The 13,113-nt window shown below is 51.9% G+C and overlaps 1 protein-coding gene across 1 annotated transcript in view; it reads left to right on the top strand.

The window, feature by feature from the left end:
- Nucleotides 1-4,274: 4,274 nt before the first annotated feature.
- The window catches only part of CFAP99 (cilia and flagella associated protein 99), a gene marked incomplete at both ends in the record, with an annotated part of 32,845 nt that continues 24,006 nt past the window's right edge, over nucleotides 4,275-13,113 (top strand). Inside the window, 2 exons of the mRNA XM_080697295.1 lie at nucleotides 4,275-4,385; nucleotides 12,274-12,418. Coding sequence (XP_080553421.1) covers nucleotides 4,275-4,385; nucleotides 12,274-12,418 — 256 coding nt within the window. The remainder of the gene's footprint in view (nucleotides 4,386-12,273; nucleotides 12,419-13,113) is intronic.

Here is a 13,113-nt window from a genome sequence, read left to right as displayed (position 1 = left end):
CTGTCTTCAAGCTACACCTCAGTCCTTTTTATTTATTTACTTTGGTGGTACTGGGGTTCCTGGAAACCCTTCTACCTCCGGGCTACACTCCCAGACCTATTTTTTTAATATATATTTTTATTTGGAAACGGTCTCTTAAGCCAGCATGGCTGGCTTTGAACCTGTGTGATCCTCCTCTCTCTGCCTCCCAAGGGCGGGGATTACAAGCGTGCCTACCACGCCCGGGTATTTATTTATTTTGAAGCAAGGTCTTCCTATGTTGTGAGGCTGGTCGCTGACCTGACATCCTCCTGTCTCCGCCTCCCAGCCCCTCCTGGGGATCGTAGGCACGCGCCCACACCTGGGGGATCGTAGGCATGCCCCACATCTGGGGGATCGTAGGCACGCGCCCCACACCTGGGGGATTGTAGGCATGCCCCACACCTGGGGGATCGTAGGCACGCGCCCACACCTGGGGGATCGTAGGTATGCGCCCACACCTGCCTCCCATGTTCACTTAGAAGCTCTTGATTGATTTACCTCACCCAATCTTGGCTTCCCTAAAAAGCAAAACCCTCCAGAGGTGCCTCTCACCTCCAGGGCTTCCACACAGTCCTGCCTGCACACGCTCCAGTCAGACACCGCCCACCGCCCCTCTGAGGCCCTTTGTCACAGGAGTCCACGGCTGTGGTGCTTCTGCGTCCAGCGCTCAAGACCCAATCCCATGTCTTCCTTCAGCTTTCGGTGGCAGCTGATGCAGCTGCCCATTCCCCTCGGTGACACGCTGAACTCACGTGGCTGGGAAGACAGCACCCTCTCCTCTCCCCCCAACCCCACCCTGGCTACTCTTCAGCCTCCTTCTGACCCCCTTCTGGACTCGCTCACCCTCCAAGCCTAGGATTGGGTCTTGGAAGCCACTCTTGCCCCCTACATCTAGGTGATTTCCTGCAGCCAATGCAGAATTGTAAGCAGTCCTTTTCTGCCCAGATTTTCCAAAACTTTCTCCAGCCTGAACCCTGAAACTTCAGACTCATTTACCTGTTTGTCATCATTTGGACCTCCAACAGACTCTTCAAATTCAACTTGTCTCAAATCACCCTCTCAGTCTTCCCCGTAAAACCTGCTCCTCCCAGAGCCACGCTTCCAGAGCTTGGGGTAGACACTTGGTGTCACTGTTGGGTGAATGTCTGCTGTCCTTTGAGGGTTGGTCCTCTGCCGGCTCCACAGCCTGGACATGCCCCTACTCAGAGGACCTGCCTGGGCCTCATGGTTTGAAACCGCTCAAGGAAAAGTCTGACCTTGAAGAAGCGGGTATATTAGTTAGGATTAGGTTCTGCTGGCTGCAACACAGAGTCTCAACATCATTACAGAGGTCCAAACGAGATGTTTTATGTTTCCATAAAAGAGGGCCATGGAGCCAGGTGTTGCAGCGCACGCTTGTAATCTCAGCATTTGGGAGACTGAAACAGGAGGATCTCAGTTCACAGCCAGCCTCAGCTACTTAGTGAGGCCCTTTGCAACTCAGGGAGACCCTGTTTCAAAATAAAGAATAAAAAATAGGCCAGGGGGTGTAGCTTAGAGGTACAATGCCCTGGATTCCATCCCCAGACCTTCAAAAAATAAAAATAAAAAAATAAAAATAAATAAAAAATAGGGCTGGGAGCAGAATGCTTCTGGGTTCCATGCCAAGACCTGTAAAAATAAATAAATAAGAGGGCCATGGGGAGGAAGTGCAGGAGGTGTGCCAGCCCCATCACGAGGGACTAGCTTTTCGAGTTGCCGCTCTTACCCTGTTTTCCCAGATCCAGAGCAGCTTCCCAGGTTATTGCCATCACCTTCTGAGCCCAAGCAGGTGGCAAAGAGGCAGGGTGGACTTTCCGGCAGCCTCCCACCCTTCTACTCCTCGGAGGTAGAACTTAATCATATGACCATACAGAGCCGCCAGGGAGGCTGGGGAATGTCATCTCAGTGGACCAGGAGTAGGCTCACCTCAAAATCAGGACTTTACTACTTGGGAGGAAGGGGAGAGTGGAGATGAGAAGCACCCGGCAGAATCGGCCGCCTGGGCCTGTGCTTTGGCATAAGCCGCCGGGGCGTGACTTGGCAGCAGTTCTTAGGAGACCGGCTTTCACCATGGGAAAAGAACATTTTAATTAACATACATGTGGGATCTTATGTACGTGAGGCCTCTAGTGGTTAACTGTGTTGAAGGAGTTTGTGTCTGATGGAATTTAAACCTTGTACCTTCCCATTTCTGTCCTAAAGGATTGCTAAGAAACAGAAAGTGTGGGTGGCACCCACCTTTCAAGGTGCCTTAAATATGAGAGTCATGCCCTGATTAAGCGGACTTAAGGACCAAGAGGATAAAAACTCAATACTTGGGAATTCCAGCCCCACCCCATGTAGATGGGTTTTCACCATTGAATTAAAGCCTGAGGATCTGAGTACGGTGCACGCCTGTAATCCCAGTACCTGGGAAGCTGAGACAGGAGGAATGCAGGGACAAGGCCAGCCTCAGCAACTCAGTGAGGCCTTCCTTCAAAAGTAAACAGGGCAGGGGGTGTAGCTCAAAGATAGAATGCCTCTGGATTCAATCCCCAGTACTACTGAAGAAGAAAGAGGAGGGGTAGGGTGGGGGGCTCAATAGCTAGGTGAAGTGGTGTCATGCCTCAGAAATTTAGCCAGACTCCATTTCAAAGTAAATAAGCTGGATGTGTTGGCACACACCTGTAACCCTAGTATTTGGGAGGCTTACAAGTTTGAAGATAGCCTCAGCAAGTAGTGAGGCTTTTATCAATCTAGTGAGACTCTGTCTCAAAATAAATAAAAAATAAAGAAATAGGGCTACAGATGTAGCTTGGAGGCAGAATGACCCTGGGTTCAATCCCCCAGTACCACAATCAAACCATCAGTAAATAAATAAAGTAAGTAATAAATTAAAACTGGGCATGGCAGTACACAGAGCTGGAGAAGCAGAGCCCGGTGCACGGTGTTCAGGGCGGTTTAATGGGCATTCGGACAGTATCAGGAGAGGAAGGAAGGCCTCACCGGTGGTGATGCATGAGGTGGGTGTTGAGGGATGCCTGGGAGCTCACCAGAGGAGAACGGAGAGGATCATGAAGTCCAGCATGCAAAGGACCTTGTGAACCAGTGAGAGACCTGAGTGAGAGGACCGAGGAGAAGGGGAGTGGGGCTTCCAGGCCTTGTGATGCGAAGGGGTTGGGGCAAGCTGAAGAGACCACCGCCCACAGCTCTAAGCTCCTGCCCGGTGCTCCGTGTGGCTGGAGGCAGAGGGCACATGAGGACCCCCTCCCTGTTCACCTCCTAAGTTTGCTTTCCACCAGTTGCATTGTTCTGAGAAAAACGGGCTTCGGTGGGCATAATGCAGATGGTGGAAGTGGACCCCTGCGGCTGCCCTACAAAGTCACCATTCTCCTCCCCCCACCTCCCAGGCGGGAGTGACCTGAAGCAGGGAGCCTGGAAAAGTACTACTACCTTCCCCAGGGAGAAAGACCCCACAGGGCAGGGCTCGCAGTCCTGGAGCCTCTGGGCTCAGTCTTTGCTTAGGGCTTAGGTGTGCGCCCGGGAGGAGGAGGCCTGAGAGCCAAGCTGTGGGCCAGGGACCAGGGCATGGGTGGGGCTTCGAGCATCTCTCCTGCAGGGGACCCAGCAGCAGGGCTCCTGCCATAGCACACGCTGGTCTCAGGAAGGGGCTCTGGGCCCCAGCTGCGGGCACCTGGTTCTCAGGTTTACCCATCATAGAGGCCCCAGCAAACCCAGGCTCCCTCCTCCCTTCCGGGCACATAGGCCACAGGCACCTTTCCAACCTTGCCCTTCCCCACCCCGCAGAACCTGGGCACGTGGACCCTCTGGCCCTCATCCTCCACCACTGGCAGCACCAGGTGGAGCCAAGGAGGAGGGTGCTCCTCCACAGCACCCCCACGCCCTGCAGGGCCTGTCACGAACAGCCAGTTTCCCAGGCTGGGCTGAGGGACACTAAAAGCACCTGGGAGCTCAGGGGCACCTAGGAACCTCTGGGCAGAGAAGGTTGGGGCTGAGGCTTAGCTCGGGCAGCAGAGGTCAGAGGGCGACTGTCTGGGAAGTGGGCCTCATTTTACCTGAGCCAGTTGCCCACTCGCCTCGATGTTCCTCTCCATCGAGGTCCCCAGCACCCCACTGACCTTCCTGCTGGTGCTGGTAAGGGTCCTGCAGCTGTGTCTCCCACCAAGAGCTGGCAAGCCGGAAGTCATAGAGAACTGACTGCCATGGTTTGTTTTCAGGGTCCTCTTGGCAAGATGGCCTACTATGGGAAATGCATTGAAATTGTGCTAGAGCAGCTGGACAGATTCAAGCCGGACAAGGACAGTCCTGAGCAGTTCCTGGAGGCTGCGGCCACCTCCCTGCAGGTGGGTCTGTGCAGCCGCTGTGGTTCCTGGGAGGCTGGGCCGGTGACACATATCAGGTATCAGGGGGCATGTCACTTTCCAGGAAAGATCATCAAATCCATGCCCAAGCCAGTGTGGTGGCACACACCTGTAATCCCAACATCGAGGATAGCCTCAGCAACTTATTGAGACCCTGTTTCAAAATAAAGAATAAAAAATAGACCCGGGTGTGGTGGTGCACGCTTGTAATCCCAGCATTCGGGAGGCTGAGACTGGAGGATCACGGTTTGCAGACAGCCTCAGCTACTTAGTGAGGCCCTCTGCAACTTAGTAAGACCCTGTTTCAAAATAAAAGAATAAAAAATAGGGCAGGGGTATAGCTCGGAGGTCAAATGCCAAACCCACAAAAAAAAAGAAAAAGAAAAAGAATACAAAGCCGGGCATGGTGGCACACGCTTGTAATCCCCGCGCTTGGGAGGCTGAGACAGGAGGATCGCACAGGTTCAAAGCCAGCCTCAGCTACTTAGTGGGGCTCTCAGCAACTTACTGAGACCCTGTTTCCAAATAAAGTGTAAAATAGGTCTGGGAGTATAGCCTGGAGGTAGAAAGCCTCTGAGTTCCACCCCAGTACCACCAAAAAAAAAAAAAAGAATACAAAATAGGGCTGGGGATGTAACTCGGAGGTAGAATGCCTCTGGGTTCCAACCCTAGTACCACAAAAAATATAAATAAATAAATAAATAAATGTAAAAATAAATTGATTGGAGATGTAGTTGGGAGGTAGAATGCCCCTGGGTTCAATCCCTAGTATATAAAAAAAATCCATGTCCTACTAATGTCTCGGTTGCTGTGGGGAGAGGTGGAGGCAAGAGCTGGACGTCTTGAAGCCTGCTATTCAAACTGTGTTGTGGTCCATCACTGTCTCGGTGCTGGTTCTCGGAGGTGGCTCCAGAGATGTCCTTATCATCCAAGGGGCAATGTCCACTACGCTTCAGGAGGCCTGTGTATCAGACCTGGGATCCTGGAAGGTGGCGATGGCTGGAGACAGCTAGCCACCATGCCAGGGGTCTGAAATAGGATGCTGCAAACCTAGCCTCAATATTTAAGGGAGATGAGACAGAGTAGGTCAATTTAGGGCTAATAAGCCTTGTATTACTGGTATTTAGATGAATACTCCTTAAATTATTAACATGACTACATGCAAAGCTAAGCAGGGACCTGACGCAAACATTAAGGTAATAAAGGAGATAGAGCCAGATGTGGTGGGCACGCTTGTAATCCCAGAATCAGGGAGCCTGAGACAGGAGGATCAAGGTTCACAGCCAGCCTCAGCTACCTAGTGAGGCCCTCTGCAACTCAGTGAGGCCCTGTTTCAAAATAAAGAATAAAAAATAGGACTAGGGGTATAGCTCAGAGGTAGAATGCCCCTGGGTTCCATCCCCAGTAACACACACACACACACACACACACACACACACACACACACACACACTGGTGTCAGAGTAGGATTTGAGCTGGGAGTGGTGGTGCACACTTGTAATCCCAGCATTTGGTAGGCTGAGATAGGAGGATCGTGGTTCGAGGACAGCCTCAGCTACTTATGCCCTTTGCAACTCAGTGAGACCCTGTTTCAAAATAAATAAAATAGGGCTGGGGCTATATCTTGGAGGTAGAATGCTCCTGGGTTTTATCCCTAGTACCACAAAAAAAAATAAAAAATAAAATAAGGCTGAGGGTATAGCTTGGAGGTAGAAGGACCTTGGGTTCAATTACCAGCACCACTAAAACAAAAACAAAAAGCAGAGGTCCAGCCAGTCCTTCGGGCAGGCTTCCTCCGCCTCCGCCTTGGCTCCAGTCTCATTTCCCACCTGTGTTGCCACATCTCTGGGCTGTCTCAGCCCACTCTGGCCCAGTGTCCCTTCCAGCCTTAGAAGGCGCCGATGCCCTGGCTTTGCTCCTCTCCAGCGCCCTCCTTCTCAGGCCCGGGGCCCTCCGGAGGCTCCTGGTCGGCATGCCAGCTCATAGCTCCCCACCCTCTCTCCAACCCTGGCCTCTCTCTGGAGCCCGGGACTCACCCATCCACAGCCAATAGCTCCTCTCCTGGATGGATGGCCAATGGGTGCCAACCTGGCCCATGGGTAAGTCCCGTGTGACCTCTCCAGAAGTGAGCAGCCCCACAAGGTCCTCACACCTGCTCAGCCAACAGCCCAGCCTCCACAGCCAAGGCCCCCCTTGCTCAGCCTATATCCCTCCGACCCCTGCTGGCTCACCATGGACGCCCCCTCCAGGCCTCCCTGCGCAGCACACTGCCCTTTGCAGTTTGCCGTCCCCCGCAGGGCCAGAGAAAATGGCACAGAGGGTGCCCTCAACTGCTTAGACTCCAGCTCCCACTGCACCCAGAGTGGGTGTCCCATCCTCACAGTCCCCACCTGCCTTGTGTCCACTCTGCTGTGGCCACACTGGCCTTCTGGTGCTTCTGCAACAGTGCAGCTACACCGCCAGACCTCCTGCACTTGCCGATTCCCCCATCTGTACCCTCCACAAGCCCCTGAACGGCTCAGGCCAGACAGGATGTGGGCAGGGAAAAGGGCTCTTTCCTCAAACAACAAAGGGAGGGTCGCTGCGGTATTTTTTTTATGGTGGTTCTAAGGATTGAACCCAGGAGTATTGTACCTGAGCTATGCTCCCAGTCTCTTTTACTTTTTTGTTTTGACAGGGTCTCACTGTTGTCGCTTGCTGAGAAGCTCACTAGATTGCTGAGGCTGTCCTCGATCTTTCCACAGCCTCCCGAGTACGGGAATGATAGATGTGCGCCACCAAGCCACATGCCTATATTCTTTTCTTTTTTCCCCCTGTGGTACTGTGATGGAACCCAGGGGCATTCTACCTCTGAGCTACTCCTCCAAGCCTACTTTATTCTTTATTGTGAAACAGGGTCTCACTAAGTTGCAGAGGGCCTCACCAAGTAGCTGAGACTGGCTGCAAACCTGTGATCCTCCTGTCTCAGCCTCCCAAGTGCTGGGGTTACAGGTGTGCACCACCACATCCAGCTTGTCTTTATTTCTTGATAATACCATTACAGGAAAATGAGGTTGCTGCAATGAATAGTTTAGGGCTTTCTCTCTCTTTTTTTCTCTTTCTCTCTCTCTTTCTTTCTTCATTCCTTCTTTCAACAACCAACAGATTATTAGTGGATTAGTGGTGTCTTTGGGCTTCGTGGCCATGTGTGTGCCCTTCTGGAGGGAGTACAGCACCTCAAGGCCACCTAGTGAGCTGGCAGCAATGGGTAGAGCTTACACGCCCAGGGGCACCTGCTGGGCTTTTGAGGTCAGTATGACACCCACGTTGGGAGGAAAGGCAGCCTGCTTCAGAGGCTCTGGCCCCTGCAGATCACTTCACAAGTCTTCTAAAGCCAAACGAAGCACAATGGGGTACTGGGGCCTGACCCAGTTTGGACAGCCCACTTTAATCTCCAGCTGTAATACACTGACCTGGTTGGGTCAAGGCTTAAGACTGCCACCTGCCACAAAGTTACACAACTCAGGAACTGATCTGCAGAGTCTGCACAGTAGGCTGCCGTGAAGGGCAGGTGGAGGGCTAGATCCTGAGCCCCAGAATGTGCTATAGTTCTGCCCCTGCCTACCTATAAGTGGCTTTATTAGGACATATGATCTGTGCAGGTGGAAGTGGTAATCTGCAGATGAGGGCATCCTTGATTTAGGATGCACCCTAATCCATGAGGATGTCCTTACAAGAGGGAATTTGGATGCAGACATGCAGGGAGGACCTGACAACCCAGAGACAGAGAAGAAGTCTGTTTCAGTCAGCATCTTCACTGTTGTGAACCCAAGAACCTGACAGCCACAACTTAGAGAAAGATTTATTTGCTCACAGTTCTGGAGATTTCAGGGGTTCAGTCTGTGTTAGGCCCAATGTCTGCAGAACTCAGGGCGTGGTGGGAGGAGCAGAGAGAGAGAGAGAGGGAGAAAGGGAGAGAATGCAAGGGTTCTACTCTCACATCACGGAAATTGAAACCACAACTACTGAGAGGAAGGTCTATGGACATAAGTACAATCCCCAAGGCCATGGAGTGTGACCTGCCTCCTCCAGTCACACCCTACTACCCAGATTACTGTTACAATGATTCACCCACTGATGAGATCACAACCTTCCCTGATTCCAGTGTATCACCTCCAAACTCAGTACATGAGCTCTTTGGGGAATTCTTTATCCAAACAAATGCCACATTGTGATAAAGGCCAAGTTTGGAGGGAGAGTGCCTTGAGTTGGGAGGGCGTGGTGGCGCACGCTTGTCATCCCCACGCTTGGGAGGCTGAGACAGGAGGATCGCACGGGTTCGAAGCCAGCCTCAGCTACTTAGTGAGGCTCTCAGCAACTTAGTGAGACCCTGTTTCAAAATAAAGTATAAAAGAGGTCTAGGAGTGTAGCCCAGAGGTAGAAAGCCCCTGGGTTCCACCCCCAGTACCACCAAAAAAATAAATTAAAAAAATAAAAAAATAAATGAATAAATAAAGAGAATGCAAGCCGGGCCTGGTGGCGCACACTTGTAATCCCCACGCTTAGGAGGCTGAGACAGGAGGATTGCGCAGGTTCGAAGCCAGCCTCAGCTAGTTTAAGAGACCCCGTTTCCAAATAAAAATATAAAAATAGGTCTGGGAGTGTAGCCCAGAGGTAGAAGGCCCCTAGGTTCCATTCCCAGTACCACCAATAAATAAATAAATAAAGAGAATGCAGCCGGGCGTGGTGGCACACACTTGTAATCCCAGTATTTGGGAGCCTGAGACAGGAGGATTGCAATTCGTGGCCAGCCTTAGCTACTTAGGCCCTTTACAACTCATTGAGATCCTGTTTCAAAATAAAGAATAAAAATAGGGCTGGGGGTGTAGCTCAGAGGTAGAATGCCCCTGGGTTCCATCCCTAGTTCCACAAATAAATAAATAAAATGCAAAAAAGTGATTAAGTACCAATAAAAGGAGGGGAAAAGTGATTTAAGAAACCTGTAATCCAATTAGAGAGCTAACCAGGAAAACAAGTTGTTAATTCTCAGAAGGATAATGCAGGTATCCAATTAACCTATGAAAATTTCACTGCTAATAAAAGAAATAAAAATATAAGCTGGGCGTGGTGGCGCACGCTTGTAATCCCAGCATTTGGGAGGCTGAGACAGGAGGATACTGGTTCGCAGACAGCCTCAGCTACTTAGTGAGCCCCTCTGCAACTCAGTGAGACCCTGTTTCAAATAAAGAATAAAAAATAGGGCTGGGGGTATAGCTCAGAGGTTGAATGTCTGTGGGTTCCATCCCTGGTACAAAAAAAAAATCAAAATTAAAAAATTAGATACCAATGTTGATGCTGCTGCTTCTCCTCTTTCTCCTTCGCCTTTTTCTTCTGTCCTTGTGTCATATGGTACTAGGGACTGAATTCCTGAACATTCTACCTCTGAGTCACACCCCTTCCCTCCTCCTCCTCCCTTTTTTTTAATTTTTATTTTTTATTTTTTGGTTCTGGGGATTGAACTCACAGGCATCTAACTCTGAGGTATACCTCCAGTCCTATTTTTTATTCTTAGCATCTCAATAAGTTGTGGAGGGCCTCACTCAGTAGCTGAGGCTGGCCGTGAACTTGCAATCCTCCTGTCTCAGCCTCCCGAGTACTGGATTACAAGTGTGCACTACTATGCCTGGCTCCCCTCTTTTTTGAAACAGGGTTTTGCTAGGTTACTGAGAGTCTTGCTACATTGTTGAGGCTGTCCTCAACCTGTGATCCTCCTGTCTCAGCTTCCCAAGTACTGGGGCTGCAGGCATGCTTAACTGTACCCCACTCAAATGTTTCTTCATTATGTTAGCAGCTGGGGCCTGGCTCTGTGGTAGAGCATGTGCTTAGCTTGCCCAAGGCCCTGGGTGCAGCCCCAGCACTGCAAACAAAAAAACATGGCTCAGCAAAAGAAAACCACTCGAGTGACCTGTGGGGGCTCAGGGCGTGCTTCTGGTCTGGCTGCTCTGAGGTTTTCAGCGCAGCACCTTAGGAAGGTGGTTTGCTGAGTGCAGGGCCTGTTAAAGGGGGTGGCTGGCTGTGGGGAACCTGTTAGTAATTCTTTTTTTTCTTTTGGTGGTACTGGGGGTGGAACCCAGAGGCTTTCTACCTCCAGGCTACACTCCCAGACCTATTTTATACTTTATTTGGAAACAGGGTCTCACTAAGTTGCAGAGGCCTCACTAAGTAGCTGAGGCTGGCTTTGAACCTGTGCGATCCTGCTGTCTCCGCCTCCCAAGAGCAGGGATTACAAGCGTGCGCCACCACTCTTGGCATAATTCTGAAGCTATTGTAGAAGGATCACCGGCCAGTCGCAGGGAAATGTGGGTGCAGAGGAGCAAGCAGAAGGGAGAGGCAGCCCGTTCCCAGTGTTTGCTGCCCACTGGGAGGACCCACGCCCACTTGGCCGCGTGGCGTGTTAACTGTGTCGCCTCCCGGCCCACGGCCTGGGGAGATGCGTGTGACCCCGACTCCTGCTGGGCCGGAGCTGGTCCTGCTTGGCCGCTGCAGTCACTGTTGTCCTGAAAGCTTGCTGTGGGCCTTCTCTGCATTTTGGATGGCTTCCTTGGGTTCCCAGAAGTGTAATTACTGCATTAAAAGGCCTGGAAAACAAGGTTCTGGAAACGTATTTCCAAATTGCTTTCGGGAAGGCTCAGCACACTGCCCCCACTGTCCTTCTCCCTGCTGGGCTGGCGACCTCAGCCTCATTTGCCTTCAACTCCAAAACTTAATTACTTTCAGAACTTAATTTGAAAACTTTCTTTTTCTTGCCTTTTTTGGGGGGAGAGGCACTGGGGATTGAACTCAGAGGCATTCTAACTCTGAGCTACACCTCCAGCCCTTTTTTACTTTATTTTATTTATATTTTTTGCGGATCTGGGATGGAACTCAGGGGCATTTGACCTCCGAGCTATACCCCCTGCTACACATTTTAAGTTTAAATTTTATATTTTGGTATGGGGATTAAGCCCAGGGGCATTCTTCCTCCAAGTTACACCCCCAGCCATTTTTATTTTTTATTTTGAAACAGGGCCTCTCTAAATGACAAAGCAAGACATCCAGGCATGGTGGTGCACGCCTGTAATCCTAGCGCTTGGGAGGCTGAGACAGGAGGATTGCAGGTTGGCAGCCAGCCTCAGCAACTTGGTGAGATCTTCCACAACTTAGTGCAGCCCTGTTTATTTCAAAATAAAAGCTGGTCGTGGTAGCGCACGCTTGTAATCCCAGCATTTGGGAGGCGGAGACAGGAGGTCACGGTTCATGGACAGCCTCAGCCACGTAGTGGGCCCTCTGCAACTCAGTGGAGGTGTAGGACTGGTAGTATATCCCTGGGCTCAATCCCCAGTATCACATTAAAAAAAAAAAGGTGTGGCAGCTCACACTTGTAATCCCAGTACTAGTGAGGCTGAGACAGAAAGATCACAGGTTCGTGGCTAGCCGCAGCAACTTAGTGAGACCCTCCACAACTCTATGAGACCCTGTTTCAAAATAAAAAAAGTGAAAAGGTCTGGGTGTAGCTCAGAGATAGAATGTCCCTGGGTTCAATCCCTAGTACCCAAAAAAGAAAAGAAGCTCTGTCCGTGGACCCGAGGCTCTGTGCCCTGCCCGGCCCACGCACGTGCGTGTTCTCATGCGAGTGAGGTCCGTGTACCGTCAGCCTTTCGTGTCGCTCCTCCCACCGTCTCAGGGTGCCGTGTTCATTCCTCCTCTGACCTCCTCGCCCTCCCTAGCCTGGGCGTACCTGGGCCCAGTCACCTTGGTCGCCGCTCCGGGTTTCCAGACACCTGGGGCTGCCGCCCCGCTGTTGCCCTCACTCTCCTCCGGCCCTGGCGAGCGCCCTCCTGCTTTCTTCCAGGCCCTGAGCCCTCAGAAGCAGGCGTTCATCTTGGAGGTTCTGTCTGGCTGCCTGGAGTACCGGAAGCTACTGAACATTGTGGTGGACGCCTTCTACGTGCGGGATGGCCGGCTCTGCCTGTGGGCCGACTACAGCCTCTTCCAGGGTAGGCGCCCATCACAGGTGACCCAGGGGGAGGCTCCTGGCTGTCAGGACAGGCTGCGGCAGGACAGACCTCCTCAGGCAGTGGGTGGCGCTCACGTTTCTGCCAGTTAAGTGGTCAGCCCAGGGTGGCTGAGTTCCCTTACCTGACAGATGGGGAAACAGACCTCAGGCTCCCACATGGCCCTGCCCCAGGAGGCCCAGCCTGGCTGAGAGAGACGGCCCCTGAGGGCAGCCCAGGCACAGCCACACACCTGTCCTAGGCTGCTCCTGACCCTGGCCCCAGAATTTTGGTGGACAGGGCCCAAGGCCCACGCCACAGCCTGCACCATCGGGGAACGAAATGTGAGATGCCTCTGACCCCTGACTTCGTGGGGCTGGTGACCACTGTGGGCCCAGCGATGTGCGGCTAGTCCAGCCTGAGGAGACAGTGGGGTGAGGGCTGCAGGGTGCTGGAGGCCGAGAGCCAGGAGGCCGACGCCCAGTCCAGAGCTGGGCCCACCTCAGGTCCGGGTGTAACCAGCAGTGCCTGCTCACATCACCAGGAGCCTGAGGCAGTTCAGCCCCCAAACTAACAAACTAAAATCCAAACAGGTTTCATTTTCACCCAGTTACCCAGAGAACACTTAAAATATCTGAGAACTGGGCCAGATGACATAATACTAATGGAAGTAAAAACTAAAACTAAAACAAAAACAC

The sequence above is a fragment of the Muscardinus avellanarius genome (genome assembly GCF_963383645.1).
Source record: "Muscardinus avellanarius genome assembly, chromosome: 6".
NCBI lineage: Eukaryota > Metazoa > Chordata > Mammalia > Rodentia > Gliridae > Muscardinus > Muscardinus avellanarius.
The sequence above is the reverse complement of the archived record's forward strand: the minus strand, read 5'-3'. Positions and strand labels throughout refer to the sequence as shown.